This window comes from Coregonus clupeaformis, chromosome 16 (genome assembly GCF_020615455.1).
Source record: "Coregonus clupeaformis isolate EN_2021a chromosome 16, ASM2061545v1, whole genome shotgun sequence".
Taxonomy (NCBI): domain Eukaryota; kingdom Metazoa; phylum Chordata; class Actinopteri; order Salmoniformes; family Salmonidae; genus Coregonus; species Coregonus clupeaformis.
Window position 1 is genome coordinate 1,025,035 of NC_059207.1, and position 22,438 is coordinate 1,047,472.

Genomic DNA, 22,438 nt, shown 5'->3' on the forward strand with positions numbered 1-22,438 from the left:
TGCTTGTATAGCATGTATAAATATTTTATATACAAAAACACATTTTCTGACCTGTTCTTTCATAGGACACACAAATGTCTTACACATTTAATGTAAATTGTTTTGACACAAATCATACAAGTACCTCACATGGAGTGCAATATCACATTTCATAAAACCTCTTAAGGTGACAATTATCTATAGCTAATATATCATCTTTATATTAAATAAAAACACTGAAAACTGCCACAAGGCAGATGGCTACCACTGTCATAGGTGTATATCTCTATAGATACACTGTGTCCTGAGCAGAGATAGATGATCTCTTTGTTAAGTCTCTTTTATATGATATAGTGATATTCTAACAGCATCGTAAATCATGTATAAGTATATTTGTCTTCCAAATCATTCCTATGGACATCATATTGAGTTTTATCATTCTAGAACTGTAAACCCGTATCACCTCCATAATGCTATACATCATCGTCACTCCAGTCGCTGACAGAGACCAGGCTGCTCTTCAGAGTGCTGCCGGTTCCTGCTTCATTCAGACCTGGGGAATGGATAAACATCATCAGAGGCTGAAGGTGAAGGATAAAGGGAACTGAATGGAGCCGGGGCTGTGAGAGTGAGTGAGACTGACCTGTTTTCTGTCCCTTCCCAGTGGAGGTTCCCCAGACACTGGTAGTGCTGTTTGAGTCCAGGCTCTTCCTCACGGGGGCGGTGGGCTTGCCCACGGGGGCGGATACCGATAGGTCATCCAACGAGGAGATATCCCAGTCATCCTCATCTTCCTCGTTTGTATACTGAAACACCACATAACATGATTAGCTGGACAAGCTCCAGTTACAGTGTGTGATACTAAAGGTAATGGAACATTCTGACGTCCGCACATTTTCTGTTTGTTCTCTCGGTCTTATGTTACTCTGAGTTGATGATGACACTGCAGAGAGGAGACTAGAGAGGATTTCTCACCTTGAGTTCCCGTACAACATCTTTGTCTTTCCACTCTGGTAAGGTGCTCACTCCCCCTAGTGGCTTTTTTGGTCCTCTGTCTGCAAGCTGCTTCTCCAGGCTCTTAGTCAAGTCCTTGACCAGGTTATCTGGAAAGTCAAATATGGTCACCACAACACATAAAAACATATGGCAACAGTTATCAATACACACACAATTAAAAAAGAAAAGGCTGCAGACTTGGGGCATGTGTGTTGTTATCTGAAATGAGCACTTAATACCACACAAAGGAGTAAACCAGCAGTAAAAACAACAAAAGTCCCTCTTACTGTTTGTAGTCTTCTGTACGTTCCCATTCTGGTCTTTGTAGTTCTGGAGCTGTTGTGTGTCGATCTCCTCCAACTCACTCCCCTCTGTCCACTCTCCCTCGCTCTCTACCACAGTGACTGCCGTCTTGGTCGTGTTGACCGCAGTGCTTCTGGGCTGCTGGGGTTTAGATGGCTGAGCCTGGGTGGTCCTGGGCTGGACCGGTTTGGGCTGGCTTGATCTGGCCTGGACCGGTTTGGACTGGGTGAGTTTGTGATGGGGGGTGGTCTTGGGTTGTGTTGGTTTGGGCTGGGAGGCTCTGTGATGAGGGACTCTCTGCTCCTGTCTGGGTTTGTGAGGTGGCTCCTCCTCCTCTTCCTCCTCAGACTCCTCCTCTGATGATGACTCGTCGTCTGAGCTGAAGGGAGGGGTCCTATGAGGACAAAGGCAATATCATCATTTGAAAAGAACATACAATCAATCACTTCCTTATAAGGTAAGAGACAGCTTATAAGACAACTTTCTATGGTATCCTTCTCAATGCAACAGACTATGTACCCCGATATCTTTGGCGTGATAAGAAACTGATACCACATAAATGAAGCCAGTGGTGAGGTAGTCTCTTTAGACATGGTGTCTATCTGGCATGCATTAAGACAAACAGCAGGAGATTCTGACTAGCTACGTACTTGGGAGTGGAGGTCTTGGGCAGGGTGGTCTTGGGCAGGGTACTGGTAAGGGTCCGGGGGGCAGGCTGGGGGGTCGTCTGCAGCTGTTTGGCAGGCGCTGCTGGTGGTCCTGACATCACTTGGGTTACCTTGGAGGAAAGGCTGCTGGACCGTTGTCTGGCCTGGGTCACTGTATGGAGGGACAGAACAACAACAGCAGTTAGCTGATTAGTTCGTTTGAGGACGTCTCAAGGCCTCAGTAGGTTAAAATGGTGACGAAGATGACTCATGTTGCGAGGAGCTTAAGGCTTATGGCTTAAATGTTACATTGATTAGGGGGGGACTTTTTTATGTCAACAGCAGCATGCCAGAAAACTATCACAAGAGAATGGCATAGACCCACGAGTTGAAATGTGTCTTTGGTTTGAACCCCTCAGCAAAAACCACATTAACATTCTGGAATGAGTTAAAAGTTCTAAGACATCATACTCCCCACATGTACCTTGAGTGGGTTGTTTGGGTTTGACCCGCTGCTCGGGGGCAGAGTCACTCCCCGTCCTCTTGTCCTTCAGTCTCAGACGCAGTGTGTGAGTCACATCCTCACGGTGACGCCAGTAGTCCGGAATGTCCCTCGCTGCACTCTCTCTCTCCGAGCGCACCTTAGCCATGATATCACTGTACTCGCTGCCTCGGAGTCCCCTCAGCCCCTACAGAGTTGTGTAGATTAGAAAATGGAAAACGTTTCATAATGATTCTCTTTACTGGGGAAACAAATGATCCCTCAAGTCTATTAGCGAAGTCAATTTGTTTTACGTTTTTGACGGTGGCTCTGTCAGGCTCACTCTTTGACGGCATAGATCTTCTACAGAGTGTGATGTTAAAAGGTGCACTTGTGTATTTGTACTCATGAAGGTACAGTACGTACCGGTTTGACTCCCAGGGACTCAAGCTTCTCTAGGAGTGCTTGCTCCAGGGCGGGACGCAGCTCCCTCTTGATGTTGGGGTTCTTCCTCAGGACACTGGTCACAGGAGACGGCTGCTTCTTTACAACAGGCTTCTTCTCAGACACGCTGGACCAGTCTATGACAAGCACCAGACAGGTACAGAACAGTTACACACATACGCTTAGTAGCTCAATAGTCTACTTGATAACACACTCAAAATAACACTGATGCCTTTGTAGTTTCAGAGGACAGGCCGGGCAAGCATGAAAATGATGAGAGAGAGAGAGAGAGAGAGAGAGAGAGAGAGAGAGGTGCATATCAGCTTCCCTTCTTCCATCTACATTGACCCGTGCCATAGATGTAACTACAGCTAACAGCCACAGGATTCTGCAGAGGGACAGGCAGAGGAGGAGAACATCTTGATGCTTTTTTGGGCCAATGTGGCTTTGACTGACTCGACTGACTACATGGCAGGCATCACAGACCGACTGACACGTCCATGCAGAGAGCATGCATCGAGCAGACAGACAGACGCTGCTGCTGCCGTCTAGACTGTGTTACCTTTGTCCTCCTCAGACAGCTCCTCTATAGGATCCAGTTTAGGAGCAGAGGGAGGCTGCTCTGATTGGACAGCACAGGGGGTCAGAGGTCAGACAAGAGCGGGAATTAGGAGGAGGGAACTCAGGTAGAGGGCACTATAACATTGATCTCTAATGGTGTCTAGTTGGGAGGTCTGATCAACAGAGAGAGAGATCGCTGACAGAACAGTCTGGTTACATGCTAGCATACCTTTTCTCTAAACAAAAGGATGCAGATGTCTAGATTGACTGAGCTAAGTTGTTAGAATCTCCTGCTAACAACTTACCATTCACTACTCTCTTTGGTTTAGGTTCTGGTGCTGGGGCTGTTATGATCACTGAAACATACAAAGTAGGAACAGGTTATTTACAGAACTACAAACAGCTAATATCCAAGTTCAAGCTAATATCCAAGTTCAAGATATCAAAATTCAAGCTAATGTCCAAATTCAAGCTAATATCCAAATTCCACAAATATAAACATAGTAATACAAAAAATAAAGTCAAAGAAAATGTATGCATACCTGGAACTTCAACTACTTTAGTAGGTGGATTTGAGGACATGTGCTTAATCTGTGAAATGAAGCAGTACAATTAGCTACACTTAAATTATATATATTTTTTATGTTTTGTATTCAACCCCTGCTGTTGAACCCCAAAGGCGTAATCTAATTTAAGTGAACTCCTTAACATGCTTATGAAGTCTGAGCGTCCCTGTCGACTACACTATATGAGCGTATGAAAACATGACACGTCCATCCGGCGCCGTCAATCCAGGATTTCCTGTATGAGGGCCGAGCAGGCGCCTCGTTTCCTCATATTCCCAGCTGCCCCGGTGGTGAGTGAACTGACCTGCTCTCTCTGAGAGAGGATGATTAGGTCGCGCTCCTGAAGCCGCTGGCCACTCTCTTCCTTCTCCCTCTGGCTCTGCTGCTGCCACTCCACCACAGACGACTCCAACCTGCTAAACTGATCCTGCCACTGAGAAGAGACATAGGACAGACATAGATGTTAGAGAGCACACAGCCTCTTTCAAGGCTCTCTGCTGACCTTTAATGAACTATTCAACAGAACTCACAAGTAGTTCTGTTAACCAGTGTTCTTCATGAAAACGTCACAGATACGTCATCCATATCTTACCTGATTCTTTTCGCTCTCATGGTTAGCCTTCATTTTTTCAATTTTTGATGTAAACCTTTCCTCCTGTAACAAAATAAATTGTTGATCAATGTTTTTATCACAACTTGAATTATTTAAAGATAAGAAGCACTGCTTAGCTGCTTACCAGTTTCCTGTGTTTCTGATCCATCTTCTGGACCACAAACTTGTTTTTTTCATCCATGTCTTGGTCAGTCTGTTGGGGAGCAGGACTGGGCCTCCTCTCAGGATTGGTCCTCTGGAGGTCCACTTTCTGTACAGATCCCATCAAACAAAAACCTCGCTGACTTACAGCACCAAATCACCAACGCATCAGTTTGAATTGGACACAGAACCATGAAAGTCAGTGCTTTGACAAATGGAGTAGTGGACTAACTTGTTGAAGAAGAGCGTTCTGGTTGTGAAGCATCTCTATCTCCCTCCGGAAACCGTCTCTCATCTCCTCTATCTTCCTGTGTTCTTCTTCCTTCCATCTCTCTAGCTTTCTCATCCAATCCTGGTGCATGGACTGCTGGTCTCTTTCCTACAGATGAAAGGGAATGAAAATGGTCAAAACCTCTAAAGAAATGCAAACATTGCATTCAATAACGAAGCTGATCAACGCCATGGAAACAAGCACGGTTCCTATTGTCCCACCTGAGAGGCCTTGGCCAAGAGGGCTTGCTTCTGTGACTCCAGCTCAGATGTGGTCTTACTCAGCTGCCCTTTCAGCCGACTGATCTCCTCTTCATCGGCAATGCTCTTCACTTTCCTCTGGTTGCCTGTCCTTAACTCTGAGAGAGACAATTACAGAGACATACTCATGAAGAAAAAGATAGCCTAACTGCTGTTTCAGGGCCGGGCTCAAAGATAAATCTCTCTCTTTCTGCTAGACTGTGTGGGAGTGAATGACATGTCTACTGCTGCTGCAATCTAGACTGGGATGTCATAGGAACTGGTTTTCCGGCCTTGTAGGAACACTGTGGTGAGCTTGGGGACACCCATACCATTGGGACCCTATGGGACTGTCAGGGGAGACAGGGTGGTTGGCTGCATCAAACCTTCTTACCTTACTTTCCCTACCGTTCTCTTTAAACTGATGATCAAACCTTTTAAAGCTCTCTTGACTTACGGCTGTCGTACTCGTCTGGATGGCGACGTTGCATATGATTCTGGAGAAAGGAGGAATTCATGAAGGCTTTATCACAATGTTGACACTAAAGGAAAAGAAAAAGAAATGTAATTATTCATCTACAGTACATTCAACTTGGAACCATGGCAACTTGCAAAGTTTTTCATGCAAAGAATCAATGAACTGAATACATGTTGTTTGCTACCTTCACTTATAGATAAAACGTAAGGCCAATTTCGTAATAGGCTACTTGGGCTGTGTGTATAAAATTAACACATCTGAACCCAAAGCTCAAGCCGCGACTATACTATCTACCATTAAGCTTTAGTGACTGTTTCCTGGGAGACAGATCTACATAGCTCAATTGGTAGAGCATGGCGCTTGTAACGCCAGGGTAGTGGTTTCGATCCCCGGGACCACCCATCCGTAAAAATGTATACACACATGACTGTAAGTCGCTTTGGATAAAAGCATCTGCTAAATGGCATATTATTATTATTATTATACCATCTACCAATAAGCTTTAGTGACTGTTTCATGGGAGACAGATCTTCATAGCGACTATACCATCTACCAATAAACTTTAGTGACTGTTTCATGGGAGACAGATCTACATAGTGACTATACTATCTACCATTAAGCTTTAGTGACTGTTTCCTGGGAGACAGATCTACATAGTGACTATACTATCTACCATTAAGCTTTAGTGACTGTTTCCTGGGAGACAGATCTACATAGTGACTATACCATCTACCAATAAGCTTTAGTGACTGTTTCTTGGGAGACAGATCTACATAGCGACTATACCATCTACCAATAAGCTTTAGTGACTGTTTCATGGGAGACAGATCTTCATAGCGACTATACCATCTACCAATAAGCTTTAGTGACTGTTTCATGGGAGACAGATCTTCATAGCGTGAGTGACATGATACACCCCGTATGCCTGGCGTCACCTCGCTCCAGCTCACAGGGGGAGTCACAGACAGGGCAGATTAAACGCTGGAGCAACCACATCACACGCCACATTTAACGCCCGACACCAACACAGCCTGCATCTGTGCCTTCATTCAAATTTAACCGCACTGCTACCGATACCTTGTTGCACCGCGTGCTGGTGCTCTACCATGCTGCGGGGGAAGTGGTGGTTCCTACAACAGAGACCCTTGTTGTTGTGTTGTGTAATTGCATTGCTGCTCTGGAATAACTTTGGAAATCGCTAGTGAAATTGAATTAGGTCTGGTCATTGATAGAATCAAGGCAGTTGTGTATCTGTTGGCATCCGTTTGCCGGTGTCTTGATGTGTGAGACGGTAAAAAAAAAAGCTGACTAAAACTTTCATTTTCTAGATTGCATTAACAACACACAGGCTGAAATAGGCAGTACGTTTCTTGAATGATAAAATTACTACAATTTAGGAAACATTTCTGTGCTTTGCAGACAATTAGGCTAGATACTGTGTATCAGATACACTCTGTATCTGTAAATGTAGCTTGATGCAAAACATTTGAGTACCTGTGTGAAACAATCAACACATCTAGGTCTATTTTTAGATGCATGGTGGTCCATCAATAATTGACGCCTCGGTTATCAACACGCCTGTTAGCCGGGGAGGGCACTCTCACCTAGCAACAATGCTCAGTCATATGAAACACTAGGTGTTGCCTTGGCAACAGCTGGGCCCTGGTCAACAGCAATGCCATTAAAAAATATAAGGATATCTCCTTCTATTCTACATCTGTACAATAAATGCATACATTCAATGTGGAAACAAAGGTAATTCTGGAGCAGAAAATAGAAGAACATCAAAACGTCCTGTTGACACGAGACCAATGTCATTATGGAAACATGAATGAGGGTGTGGGGGGGGGTGGTTCAGTCATTTTGGTTACGGCTCTTGCCACCCTTTTGTAAGTGGATTAAAAGAAGTAGGTCTAATTATCACCAGCTGACGCCATCTGCTCAGAGCACAATCCTATTGTTTAGGTCCCAAAACAAGGCTGATAATGACTACGTATACCAATCCTTATAAAGTGGCCACATTACAGCTACAGTACGAGGTGAACCTATTTCCAATACTATGTCTCTGATTTAAATGTAATAATTAATTTTAACCAAATCCAATTAAATTGTGTTTGTCACATGCTTCATAAACAATAGGTAGACTAACAGACTAACTGAAATGCTTACTTATGGGCCCTTCCCAACAATGCAGAGAAAAAAATTAAAAGGAATAAATACACAATGAGTAACGATAACTTGGCTTTATACATGGGGTACCAGTACCGAATTGATGTGCAGGGATACGAGGTAATTGAGGTAGATATGTACAAAGATTACCTCCTGTTAGCATTCTCACTTTTCTGACAATGACAATTGAACAAAGCTAAAGCAGCTCTGAATACCACCTGGGGAACAATGGCTAAGAGGGGGACCCAGGAGGAAGGGGGGTGGGGGGACTGACTGTTGTACAATGCAAATGGAAACCGACACTGAGAAGAAGCGTGCGGTGTGAGGAGGTGTTCAGTACCTTATGGCAATTGGTCATGTTGATCATAGCCTGCTGGTTGAGGGCAATGATTTTCTTCCTCTGTTTCAGCTCCGTCTTCAGTGCCTTGGCCTGGTCCGCCTGCTTCTGCTGCTGGGCCAGGAGCTGCTGGTGCTCGCGGGCCTGGGTCTGCAGCCTCTCCTCGGCCGCCCCCAGGCTCAGGGTCAGGTACTCCTGGGAGTGCAGCAGGTACTCCACTGTCAGCTGGGCCAGGCGGAAGAGCTTGAGCAGCGCCGGGTCCACGGGGCTCTGGCAGCGGACACAACGCTCTCCCTCCACGTTGCAGAAGGTCACCCCTGTGATGTGCTCCTGCAGGGTCTGGAAGTCCAGCTCGCTGGCCACCAGGTCCACGTCCACCACGCTGATCCGGCGCCAGTCTACGCTCTCGCGCCGCGGCCGGAATTTGAAGGGCGGGATGGTGGTGGATGTGGAGGCAGACATGGCTGGTGCTGGAGGACACCGGCTGCTGGAGGAGGGCTGGCTCAGGGGGGAGTTTAGGAGGGAGGGGATCCCAGCTGATGAGTGGGTCCCTTGGGTCTCTGGCTGGTACGGGTAATAGACGTTATTGTAAAATGGCTGAAAAAGACAAGACATTTATACTAGGTTATTCTTTTTTTGTGTGACAGACAACAATGAAGAGATTATTGTGTGCTACAGATTAGAAAAGCAGCATCTCAATCAAGGTCAGGGAGAAACAAACCTTCTGCAAGTATCATAGCAATATAACAAGAGCATGAACACAGATTGGAGAATATGGAAGAAAAAAAGCAAGGATTCCACCACTTAGAACATGAATGAACCATATGATGACACAAAAAGGCTCAGCATTACATACGTATTCGACGATAATCTACCCAATTCTACTGATGTCGAGTCGACGCCGTGATGTCCTTACCATCCTTTATGAGATTGAACACAGAGAACGAGTAGTCGTTTCCTATTGGTGCACGCCCCCTTCAGCTGTACACCGCGACACCGAGGCATGGCGTCCTCTCGATCACCATGGAGACAGACCGGCGCGTCCCACTTTACGGGCTCCCTGGGGAGACACATGTTATCAAAATATTGCACCTAAACAATCCTAAATGATTCCATAATGCACGCGACTGCAGCATCAACAGCATCCTCGCGAACTGGATGTTTTTGTGAAGTCACGGATCTGATATGTGTATTCCCCCCCCCCCAGATCAAATGTAGACTAATGTATTGTCAAAGAAAATAACCAAATAAATATGATTGATTGATTGGTAGCTAACTTCTTTGGAAGCTAGATTTCTGCATCACCCACTACTGGCTTCCCTCTCAAATTACGGGCACTGTGCTTCAACAGCTCAAGTTGGGACAAGTTGATCCCAACAAAAGAACAGAACGCATGTGGAGAAGTCGTTTTTGGATTTTGAAAACTCAGCATGTTGCTGCTAATTTCAGCAACATAAAATGATTAGTTAGCTACCTAGCTATAAATGTAACTAAGCTATAATAGTTACTAGCGTTGTTGTTCTTTAGCTAGCTAAGTAACGTTTCTTTTGTAAACATTAGCAAAATAGCAACCGGTAAATTAACTAGCCAACACATCTGTATTTTCCAAAATGGAGTTGAGTTCAGTCCGTGAGTACTTCTACTGTCAGCTAGCTAGCTAGATAAGTTAGCTAGCTAATTGTCTAACGGACATTTAATTTAGCCGCAAACGAACTTGTTGAACATGGACTTCATTTGCATGTGCCTTTTGAGTTTATCTCATAAAATCAATAACATTCTGATCAAATTCTAAGTTTTAGTTAGAAGTCAAACGTACCGTCCGCAACGTTTTTAAAGTCCATAAAAACGGTTTTTCCAGGAGACTCAAACTTTGCGAGATCTACTGATGGAGTGAAACTGGAGAGACCGCGATGACGTAGCAGCTGCTGCACACATTCCAAAGACTCTGCTCATCGTGTTCCCCTCTCAAAAGAGGGGGAAGGGAATTAGGGAACTCAAACTGCTGAGATTTAGGAAAGGGGGGATTAAAAAATGTGGGTGTTAGTCTAATATCCCCCTGAATACGCAATTGCATGCACCATATGCATATTTAGAGCTACAGTGCTTTTAACATTTTGTTGGCTGTTGGCCGTTACTTTTTAGCCACAGTCGTTGTTTTTATAGGCAAGAAAAACAACGGCGCAAAGGACAGGCTGCTGCGCTCAAGGTTGTGTTCGTTCGTGAACAGTTTTTAGTGTTTTAAGGACTCCCCCTTGTGGTGTAGATTATGAATTTACCCACAGAGATGTGTGGCTTGTTCTACCAGAAGATGTCAGTAGTAAATCGATGTATTTTTAATGTTTTATGATTATGCATCACTTGCACGAGGCATTTTCAAGGTAAGTCTGTATAGTTACTGTTTGGTCCATTAAGCCTAGTATTTCTGGCAAAATGTATCCCCATTGATTTTATTATATTATAATACTTTTATCAATTTTGTAAGACAAATTTTAGTTCATTTGGTCCTTTGGAATCACAGTCTAGATGTGTCATAATAAAATAAGACCATATTGAGATTATTTACATGAGTGCACTGTCAATGACCCACCAATTCTCTACACACTATTATTAGCATGACACAGACAATAGGACATCTAACTCACTATTATCAAGGGGAAACATGTCAGCTGTTTTAGTTGAGGGCAGTCAGGCCAAACAGCTGTGGGGGCAGGGAGAGAACACAGCACCTCCTTGTTAAAAGAGACAGAAAGACACTGTGGGGTGCATCGGTGCCAGTCAGCACACTAAGGCATGCACGCAGGCACACACACACACACACATTGTGCATTTAACAAGGGAGTTTAGATAGTAGGATTATCCTAAAACTCGTCCTTTCCATCTTAAGAGTGCCTTTCATATCACATCAGCTTAAAGAAGGAAGAGAGATAACATCTAGTGCTGAACCTGCTGTTGGAGTGCCACTGCTGCGGTAGACTGACAGTAGACGCTATTTGAGCAGTGGCTCCTGGCATATTTCCCTGGTCAGTCCCCAGTTTGCACCACTAGCAGCAGATAGAGGTCCTGATAAATAGAGGATTTAATTCCCCTCGACAGTGCTGAAGACAGACAGGCAGACAGACAGACAGACAGACAGGATAGCCCCGGGCAGACAGACAGAGATACTTTTCTCTCAGGGGCTTGTCCAGGAGCAGGCATGAAGCCCATACTGGTGTGGAGTGGCATCCTAATGAAGCATTCCACAGTTCAGCAAAAGGACAACATGTTGAAGATGATGCGTAGAGGTCCAAGTTTCACCCAAAGGTGCCTGACCACAGGCCCATTAGATGCTTACTCCAAAGGTCGATATTGGTGATGTCTGGAGCTCTTTGGAAGGTGAAACCATCAGAGCCACTTCAGCAACTATCAAGCTGAGTGACAAGGGAAAGTGCAAGACAATCGAGTACTGCACTGTCATCACTATGCATCTTATCCTCCACTTTTCTCGATATCTCGAGCCTAGTGAATGCAGTATAACAATTGTTCAGTATCTCAGAGCTGAACATTTTATAGAAATGGTCCTTTTCCTTTCATCCAAGCCACTTTGTTGTCTATTTTTGACAGGCGAGCCGAGGAGGGTTTAGATACAGTGTAGTGAGGTGACTCGACCTTGTAGGAAGAGAACATGAAAGGAAACAGCGACGAGGACAGAGGCAACCCACGGATCCTTTTATTGTCTACCCACAAACACGCGTTGCTAAGTTCACTGGGAACCGAGGACTCTGTGTACACAGGTTGTACGTGATTCGTTCCTGGAGCTAGGCCGGAGAAGGCTATAAGAGTGTGAGAGAGAAGGAGATAGAAATAGAGAGGTTACCAAGAGTCTCAAGGGTAATAAGAGGTAAGAGGCAGGGAGAGGTACCTGTATGCTGCATGTGGACTAGGACTGAGCACTAAAATGGCTGTTTCTTCTTCTATCCTTTCCTGGAAGGTGAAAGGTCTTGATGTTTTCTCTCATCTCCAACCTGGTTCTATATCACTGGTCATCAAACAAAAGGTCAAATAGGGGGTGCTTATATTTGTCCTGTTTTACACATGTACAAGTGTGTAACCTGTATAAGTGTGTGGTGGGAATTGTAAATGTGTTTTGTGCATATACCGCTCCCCCTGAGAAACCCTCGGAGAGTGGGGGTCATGGCCAGGGATCAGCCATTATTGACCGCGACCCTGGAGAAATTAGGGTTAAGTGCCTTGCTCAAGGACAAATTGACTGATTGTTTTTCAACTAGTCGGCTCGGGGATTCGAACCAGTGAACTAGCAACTTTTCGGTTACTGGCCCAACGCTGGTCAGCGATAAGGAAGGGAAGATAGTTCATAAGAGTCACCGCTATGCAATCCGGTTTCCGAGCTGGTCATGGGTGCACCTCAGCCACGCTCAAGGTCCTAAACGATATTATAACCGCGATCGATAATAGACAGTACTGTGCAGCCGTCTTCATCGACCTGGCCAAGGCTTTCGACTCTGTCAACCACCGCATTCTTATTGGCAGACTAAATAGCCTTGGTTTCTCAAATGACTGCCTCGCCTGGTTCACCAACTACTTCTCAGATAGAGTTCAATGTGTCAAATCGGAGGGCCTGTTGTCTGGACCTATGGTAGTCCCTATGGGGGTGCCACAGGGTAAAATTTTTGGGCCGACTCTTTTCTCTGTGTATATCAATGATGTCGCTCTTGCTGCTGGTGATTCTCACATCCACCTCTACGCAGACGACACCATTTTGTATACATCTGGCCCTTCATTGGACACTGTGTTAACAAACCTCCAAACAAGCTTCAACGCCATACAACACTCCTTCCGTAGCCTCCAACTGCTCTTAAACACTAGTAAAACTAAATGCATGCTCTTCAATCGAACGCTGCTGGCACCCGCCCACCCTACTAGAATCACTACTCTCGAAGGGTCTGACCTAGAGTATGTGGACAACTACAAATACCTAGGTGTCTGGTTAGACTGTAAACTCTCCTTCCAGACTCACATTAAGCATCTCCAATCCAAAGTTAAATCCAGAATTGGCTTCCTATTTCGCAACAAAGCCTCCTTCACTCATGCTGCCAAACATGCCCTCGTAAAACTGACTATCCTACCGATCCTTGACTTCGGCGATGTCATTTACAAAATAGCCTCCAATACTCTACTCAGCAAATTGGATGTAGTCTATCACAGTGCCATCCGTTTTGTCACCAAAGCCCCATATACTACCCACCACTGTGACCTGTACGCTCTTGTTGGCTGGTCCTCACTACATATTCGTCGCCAAACCCACTGGCTCCAGGCCATCTATAAATCACTGCTAGGCAAATCCCTGCCTTATCTTAGCTCATTGGTCACCATAGCAACACCCACCCGTAGTATGTGCTCCAGCAGGTATATCTCACTGGTCATCCCCAAAGCCAACACCTCCTTTGGCCGCCATTCCTTCCAGTTCTCTGCTGCCAATAACTGGAACGAACTGCAAACATTTCTGAAGCTGGAGACTCTTATCTCCCTCACTAACTTTAAGCATCAGTTGTCAGAGCACCTTACCGATCACTGCACCTGTACACAGCCCATCTGAAATTAGCCCACCTGTCACGATCGTCGTAATGAGTGGACCAAGGCGCAGCGTGAAATGCGTACATCTTTTATTGAGTACTATAACAATAACAAAACAACAAAACGAAACGTGAAGTCCTCGGTCATAAACACAAACCTACACGGAACAAGATCCCACAAAAGACAAGTGCACAACAGGCTGCCTAAGTATGGTTCCCAATCAGAGACAACGAGCCACAGCTGTCTCTAATTGGGAACCACCCCGGCCAACATAGAAACACATAAACTAGAACAAGAACATAGAAAACGAAACATAGAACCTAACACCCAGAAACTAACACATAGAAACTAACACCCTGGCTCAACATATAAAAGTCCCCAGAGCCAGGGCGTGACAGTACCCCCCACCAAAGGCGCGGACTGCGACCGCGCCAACTAAACCCAACAGGGGAGGGGCCGGGTGGGCATTCCGCCTCGGAGGCGGATCCGGCTCTGGGCGTGACCACCACCCTCTAACTAACCCCCCGTAGCGCCCCTGGTCTGGTCCCGCTGGCTGGAGTTGGACTGGACATCGGTGGAGCGGATTGCTTAGGCTCCGGTGTGGAGCAGCTGACCGGTACCTGACCAGGCACCGGTGAAACAGGCACGGGCTGTGCCGGACTGACGACGCGCACCACAGGCTTGGTGCGGGGAGCAGGAATGGGCCGGACCGGGCTGACGACGCGCACCACTGGCTTGGTGCGGGGAGCAGGAACGGGCCGGACCGGGCTGACGACGCACACCACTGGCTTGGTGCGGGGAGCAGGAACGGGCCGGACCGGGCTGGCGACGCGCACCACTGGCTTGGTGCGGGGAGCAGGAACAGGCCGGACCGGGCTGGCGACGCGCACCACTGGCTTGGTGCGGGGAGCAGGAACAGGCCGGACCGGGCTGGCGACGCGCACCACTGGCTTGGTGCGGGGAGCAGGAACAGGCCGGGACCGGGCTGGCGACGCGCACCACAGGCTTGGTGCGAGGGGCAGGAACAGGCCGGGCCGGGCAGGCGACGCGCACCACAGGCTTGGTGCGAGGGGCAGGAACAGGCCGGGCCGGGCTGGCGACGCGCACCACAGGCTTGGTGCGAGGGGCAGGAACAGGCCGGGCCGGGCTGGCGACGCGCACCCCAGGCTTGGTGCGAGGGGCAGGAACAGGCCGGGCCGGGCTGGCGACGCGCACCACAGGCTTGGTGCGAGGGACAGGAACAGGCCGGACCGTACTGTGAACACACACCACTGGCCTTGTGCGGGGATCAGGAATGGGCCGGACCGGACTGGTAACACACCCCAGTACCTCTCGCCATGCCTCTACACTCTCCTTCCCTCTAATGACCAATGGCCCCCGTAACCTGGTGGCCTTCTCTCCTAGTCCACAATCTCGCCCTGTAGCTGCCTCCAGCAGCCCCGTCGTCCTTTATGCCGTGTGCCCCCCCCAAAAAAATGTATTGGGGTTGCCTCTCGCCTGTCCGACGACGGCCCGGTTGGCGCCGCTTCTCCTCTCCTGCCTGGGTCTCCCCCTTCAACGCCCTCCGGTAACGGACGACCTCCTCCTCCGTTATCCTCCCCCAACCGAGGAGGACATCTACCAACGTTACCTCCAGCGTTTGCTCCTGGAAACGCTGCTTGGTCCTGTTTTGGTGGGATCTTCTGTCACGATCGTCGAAATGAGTGGACCAAGGCGCAGCGTGAAATGCGTACATCTTTTATTGAGTACAATAACAATAACAAAACAACAAAACGAAACGTGAAGTCCTCGGTCATAAACACAAACCTACACGGAACAAGATCCCACAAAAGACAAGTGCACAACAGGCTGCCTAAGTATGGTTCCCAATCAGAGACAACGAGCCACAGCTGTCTCTAATTGGGAACCACCCCGGCCAACATAGAAACACATAAACTAGAACAAGAACATAGAAAACGAAACATAGAACCTAACACCCAGAAACTAACACATAGAAACTAACACCCTGGCTCAACATATAAAAGTCCCCAGAGCCAGGGCGTGACACCACCCAACTACCTCATCCCCATATTGTTATTTATTTTGCTCATTTGCACCCCAGTATCTCTATTTGCACATCATCTCTTGCACATCTATCATTCCAGTGTTAATACTAATTGTAATTATTTTGCACTATGGCCTATTTATTGCCTTACCTCCATAACTTGCTACATTTGCACATACTGTATATATAATTTATATTTTCAGTTGTATTTTTGACTTTATGTTTTGTTTTACCCCATATCTAACTCTGTGCTGTTGTTTTTATCGCACTGCTTTGCTTTATCTTGGCCAGGTCGCAGTTGTAAATGAAAACTTGTTCTCAACTGGCTTACCTGGTTAAATAAAGGTGAAATATATATATATATTTTTTTTTTATGAAGAAAGAGTGTAGGTGGGCTCCAACACTCATGGAGGAACTGTGAGACATGAGAACTTCTCACCATCTTCCAATATAGTGCTACATGCAACACTGAATAGTATCATTTGTATGTTAGTGAGTAGCACTCACCGGTTCTGATGATGGTTATTTTTACATCAGTGCAATAAGCATCTCAAGGTTGCTGTTTACTGCCCTGTATGCAGTAGTTGTAAATCTAGGCTGGGGCACGTCTTCTTAACGACGATAGGTCCCTGTGCTTTATGTCATGTGACATCACATAAAGCTGTGTTTCTCTCCCTTTGGCCCAGCTCCAGCACACAAAAAGTAATCATCTCATTATAACACGTCTTTTAAAAGCAGTAGTCATTTCTAAATGGCTCCTCCCTGCTTGTCTTCCCGGAATATTCAGTTATACAGCTTTTAATCAATAAAACATTAAAGAGCCATCAAACCGCTGAGCGTGTTTGGGTGTCTTCTTGACTTATGTGATGCAATGCTTTCAGACTTTCAGTCTCTCAATGTAACTCACTGTGTAAAGTATGTACAGCATCAACCTGGTGTTGGAGGTAGAGAGATCACCCAACTGCAGTGAGCCCAGCATGGCAGGAGGGGAAGTGTTTGAGTACTGGCTGTTGCTATGCAATAGGGAGATGGGCAGTGGACATCACCATATATTAACATAGATCATACTGTATATCAATGTACCTTGTTAGGAATGTTAGTAAAAAAAAATAGTTATCCTATGGCTCCACTTTCTATTCAATGGAAATACTTGAGTTCTCTATCTCAGTGTGCAGGTAGAGAGCATCAGTTGCTATCTTCATTTGATAGGTTGAAAGACAAAAAAGGGTGTAGATTTGAAAGGGCGATATCCGCCATAGTCCCTGGCAACTCTCCAGCCTGATTCTCTCCCAATTCAGAGAAGGGATCTCATTCCTGTCAAACCAGGACAAGAAAAGCACTTAACTTGACATTTAGAAAGGCTCAGAGATTTTCTCTAGAGGCCAGTGGAAAACATAAAAGTAGAGAAGAGGTTGTTATCTCAGACATGTGTTTAAATGCCAAATGGGCTGGTAGCTCTGTGATCATGGAGATAGCAAAAACCTGTCCTCTGGCCTATTTGGAGTTCACATATTAAGCTTTCTCTACACATTCTCTTTTTTTTTTATCAAACATTATCTTCCAAGGCTTAGTGCTTAGGGAAAGGTCATCATCACAGAACAATCTTCTTACATAGCATATTAATGCTGCTCCAGCCCTTTCAGATACTACTGTAATACAAATTGATTTGAAACTGTCCACACATTCGGGCCGGATGAGATTTCACTGATCTCCATGACTCATCTGAACTCGTAGCTGTCGCAATAAATTAACAGACAGTTCTATAATGCACCTACAATCGAAAGCATAATAACAGACATATACCTGAACACGGTTAGTATACTGTTGTATCCCAAATGGCACCCCATGCCCTATATAGTGCACTACTTTTGAAAATAAGTGCATTACATAGGGAATAGGGTGCCATTTGGGACGTATCCTACATCTACTTCAGGTGTCCTTTTGAAGCAGTCATGTTTTAAGACCTCTCTAGATATTCAACCACTGTTCTTGAAAAATAGAGCACTAGCTGCATCATTCATTCATCGTTCCAACTGCTGCTTGTTGAAATAATCATTACAATGTGCTCCTTTATGTTAATATAATTGGTTTCATTAATCATTTAAAGGTCAACACATTTTTTTTGTTGAAGTTTTGTTTCTGCTTAACCTACAATCTAGCCTACTAAGGGGTGTTGGGGACACAACATACTATATTTTCTATTTCTGTCAGCTCTCACCTTTGTGCATCCCAAATGGCACCATATTCCCTAAAAGTGCACTACTTTTAACCAGAACCCTATGGGCCCTGCTCAAAAGTAGTGCACTATATAGGGAATAGGGTGCTATTTGGGATGCACCCCATGTCGCTGTGGAACATGTCACTCAGGGAATGTACTGTTGGCTGCCTTATGGAATGTGCCAAGATGAGATTCACTATATTTATGGCCGGAGGGAGATGACTAATCCATTTGTATATTTTTCTTACCATTTCTGCTCTGCTCACTGAATATTTTGAGGCTTTGATGTACAGTTGTCCAATGCACTTACCTAAGCAGCCCAGGCATAACAAGCTTTCAAAGATTTCCCTGTGCAATTCTCCTATTTTTGTGCAATGTGACTGCATTCCAATATTAAGATATCCGTTTGAAGCTTCCTTGCTCCTCCTCTAGGGAAGGTGTTTTCAGTAGATAATGACTTTCTGTGATTCAGACCAGATCCACAGGCTGTGTTCACCTTGTTTTCTTCCCCAAGTTGCTTGTTAAAGTCCTGAATACGCACACATATTACTGCATGAATTCCACCCTAATGCATTGACATTATTACACATACCGCTTTGGGGAAAACAACAGTAATAACAGCTGTATTAACAGAAAATCCTTTTAGACAAATACACATTTTGTTTTTATATATACTGTAGTTGGGATATGACTTTAACAACATATATAAATATTGTTGACTTTCTGTGAGATTTGAAGCGCTATGGGATGATTGAATGTCGGCCCTAGTCTTTAGTGGTGGAGTAACACATTGGCTGGTGAGGGCTAGTCTGGTGCCAGGGTCTGTGGGGCACAGCTCCCACTTCCTACTTGACTCAGGTGGCACCCTGGGTTAACTCAGCACGCCAGCACGCACACACACACACACACACACACACACACACACACACACACACACACACACACACACACACACACACACACACACACACACACACAGATCAAGGTATTTAGCCCTACCATTACCAAGAAAGGCCAGTGAGTGTAGTCTCTATCCTATTCTGCATCCTATGAATATCCTTCCCTATAGATGGGTAAGCTGATTGCTAGCTGATTGCTAGCAAGCATGACAAGAAACTGCCATGCGGGGAATCGTAAGTGGCTCGTTTCAGCCACTTACGATGTCTTGTTTTGAGGTGTTTTGACTGATTTCATGTCAATGCTAATATGGCAAAAATGTGTTAGCTAGCTAACCAACAACTGTAACAATGTATTTGAGAGACAACAAGTGCTCATTGTGTTAATTTATTTATGCTTTCAATAAACATTGGAGACAAAATACAGTTTACATGTTGTCAACAATCTAAGCCAACCCTGTCTGTTTTTCCCCATAGTTGCGCAAGCCTCGGTTTTGTTGCTAAACAACCAACCTGTCTATGCATCCATCCTATATACCAGACCTGGGTTCAAATACTATTTGAAATAATTTCAAAGACTTTATCTGTGCATGAATGAACTTGTCAAAACTGCAAACCCACCCATTCAGACAGACTCAAGCAAACGCTCATATTTGAAATAATTTAAATAGTATTTAAACCCAGGTCTGCTATATACATCTATCGGAATCCTATGCTAATCCAAAATACTGTTATGTATCCCGTTTCACCCATTATGGAGTCATCTATGGCTTCACATGAGACCTTCTTTTCAATGCATCCATCATTACACAACTATAACGCGATTTATAATGAACACTGGCATATCTTTCAAAGAATTATATCAGGGCCAAGGCAAAAGGACACCTGAGAATTCACTCTCACAGCTTCACACTTTTGATCCACTTTAAATGGATCCTTTGAAATGTGACATATACAGTAATATACAGTACATGGCTGAAAATCTATTCAACAACAATTCTAAAGAATATGATCAAAAGAACTTGTATGTGGTTGAGTTATTTTCACACTTTGTCTTTATTTTCTTCTTGAAATCTTACATTATCTCCTTCAACTATGTCCGTAACTCAATCAATGTAACAGCACCACACGGTCAAGGAATTACTACAATGGCCCTTACTACAATGGATCATTTCCCCTCTGCCCAGAGTCTGTCTGCAGAGAGGACTGGAACGCTCCTGTGATATCAACAGCAGGAGACATAGAGGGAGGTAAAATACTGTCAGAAACACTTGATGACACATCTAACCTCTTTATCTCACACAGCAGCACTTATAATTATCATATTTGGAGGTAAAAAAAAACATGGATGCATTAATTCACAGGAAGGATTCTGATACTTTGCGCCATACAGTGTATCAAAGCTGCCAGTACATGCGTTTCAACTAGTTTAATTCTAGCTTTAAATAGACAAGCAGGGCGGCAGGTAGCTTAGTGGGTAAGAGCGTTGTGCCAGTAACCGAAAGGTCGCTGGTTCTAATCCCCGAGCCGACTAGGTGAAAAATCTGTCGATGTGCCCTTGAGCAAGGCACTTAACCCTAATTGCTCCTGTAAGTCGCTCTGGATAAGAGCGTCTGCTAAATGACAAAATAAAAAAAAAATAAAGTAGGACAACAATTACTTGTGGGCCTTTTCACATGTGATTATGCCCCTGCAGAGAGGTAGAGTGGCCTCAGTCCGGGATGTGGCAGGGGTGAGTACTTCCTCTCCCAGCCCTGGCCCGATAGCAAATCGCTGGTAGGCTGAGGTGACAGACTCCTGTCAGATTCCAACAACCCCAATTTCCTTACAAGTCACGGAGACAGGAGAGTGGCTAATGGCGCACAGAGCAATCATAACTGCCATAGTAACCTTGGTGCATGAGCGAGAAGGCTTTTATACATGCCCAAGAGGAAGACATGGGAGCTTTACCATTGTGTGGTTGGACCATGGGGGACAGTGGGGGGCGGAAGCTTGGCACTGGAGCTCCACAGGGCTGTGGGCCTTTACAGAAGCAAAGGGCTTCTATCTAACTCATTTATGTGCTAGACACACTCACGAATGCACACACACACACACACAGTCAGTTATATGCAGCCAAGGCGAATGGCACAGTGTGTGATTCATGCACCTATGGAGTTAGATGTCACTTCCTGGAGGGCCATCTCAGCTCTCCAATGAGGAATTCTCTTGGATCTCTTCAACCAGAAGTACTCATAACTATTGAAACTGAGAGGACATGTGATGTACCGCCTCAATGTGATCCAGTTCTAGGACAGAAATAAAACACATACACAGAGCATGAATGAAAACAGTCACATGATCTGTCCTCACATCTCAGGATTCCAGGGAGTGTTAAAAATATATATCTATACAGTACCAGTCAAAAGTTTGGACACACGTACTATTATTTTCTACATTGTAGAATAATAGTGAAGACATCAAAACTATGAAATAACACATATGGAATGATGTAGTAACCAAAAAAGTGTTAAACAAATCAAAATATATTTTAGATTTGAGATTCTTCAAAGTAGCCACCCTTTGCCTTGATGACAGCTTTGCACACTCTTGGCATTCTCTCAACCAGCTTCATGAGGTAGTCACCTGGAATGCATTTCAATTAACAGGTGTGCCTTCTTAAAAGTTAATTTGTGGAATTTCTTTCCTTCTTAATGCGTTTGAGCCAATCAGTTGTGTTGTGACAAGGTAGGGGTGGTATACAGAAGATTGCCCTATTTGGTAAAAGAACAAGTCCATATTATGGCAAGAACAGCTCAAATAAGCAAAGAGAAACGACAGTCCATCATTACATTAAGACATGAAGGTCAGTCAATCCGGAAAATTACAAGAACTTTCTAAGTTTATTCAAGTGCAGTCGCAAAAACCATCAAGCGCTGTGATGAAACTGGCTCTCATGAGGACCACCACAGGAAAGGAAGACCCAGAGTTACATCTGCTGCAGAGGATAAGTTCATTAGAGTTAACTGCACCTCAGATTGCAGCCCAAATAAATGCTTCACAGAGTTGAAGTAACAGACACATCTCAACATCAACTGTTCAGAGGAGACTACGTGAATCAGGCCTTCATGGTCGATTTGCTGAAAAGAAACCACTACTAAAGGACACCAATAAGAAGAAGAGACTTGCTTGGACCAAGAAACACAAGCAATTAACATTAGACCGGTGGAAATCTGTCCTTTGGTCTGATGAGTCCAAATTTGAGATTTTTGGTTCCAACCACCGTGTCTTTGTGAGACGCAGAGTAGGTGAACGGATGATCTCCACTTGTGTGGTTCCCACCGTGAAGCATGGAGGAGGAGGTGTGATGGTGTGGGGGTGCTTTGCTGGTGACACTGTCGGTAATTTATTTAGAATTCAAGGCACACTTAACCAGCATGGCTACCACAGCATTCTGCAGCGATACGCCATCCCATCTGGTTTGCGCTTAGTGGGATTATCATTT

General features: G+C 45.2%; 1 protein-coding gene across 4 annotated transcripts; it reads right to left on the minus strand.

The window, feature by feature from the left end:
• Positions 1–20: 20 nt before the first annotated feature.
• On the minus strand, positions 21–10,148 carry dzip1 (DAZ interacting zinc finger protein 1). 4 transcript variants are annotated; one of them, XM_041872540.2, is made up of 19 exons: positions 10,042–10,148; positions 9,142–9,285; positions 8,229–8,822; positions 5,699–5,738; positions 5,224–5,360; positions 4,964–5,110; positions 4,715–4,840; positions 4,570–4,632; positions 4,282–4,410; positions 3,954–4,002; positions 3,717–3,767; positions 3,413–3,472; positions 2,833–2,987; positions 2,410–2,614; positions 1,929–2,097; positions 1,263–1,672; positions 955–1,082; positions 623–785; positions 21–532 (listed from the first exon to the last, which is right to left on the minus strand). In XM_041872540.2, exons 2-19 carry the CDS (start codon positions 9,142–9,144, stop codon positions 453–455), a joined length of 2,709 nt encoding a protein of 902 aa, XP_041728474.2. In that variant the 5' UTR covers positions 9,145–9,285; positions 10,042–10,148; the 3' UTR covers positions 21–452. The 4 variants fall into 4 exon arrangements, with proteins under 4 accessions (XP_041728474.2, XP_041728473.2, XP_041728477.2 ...); XM_041872539.2 differs by having other exon boundaries at positions 5,699–5,783; XM_041872543.2 differs by having other exon boundaries at positions 5,699–5,783; positions 9,082–9,285; positions 10,042–10,147.
• Positions 10,149–22,438: the final 12,290 nt, after the last annotated feature.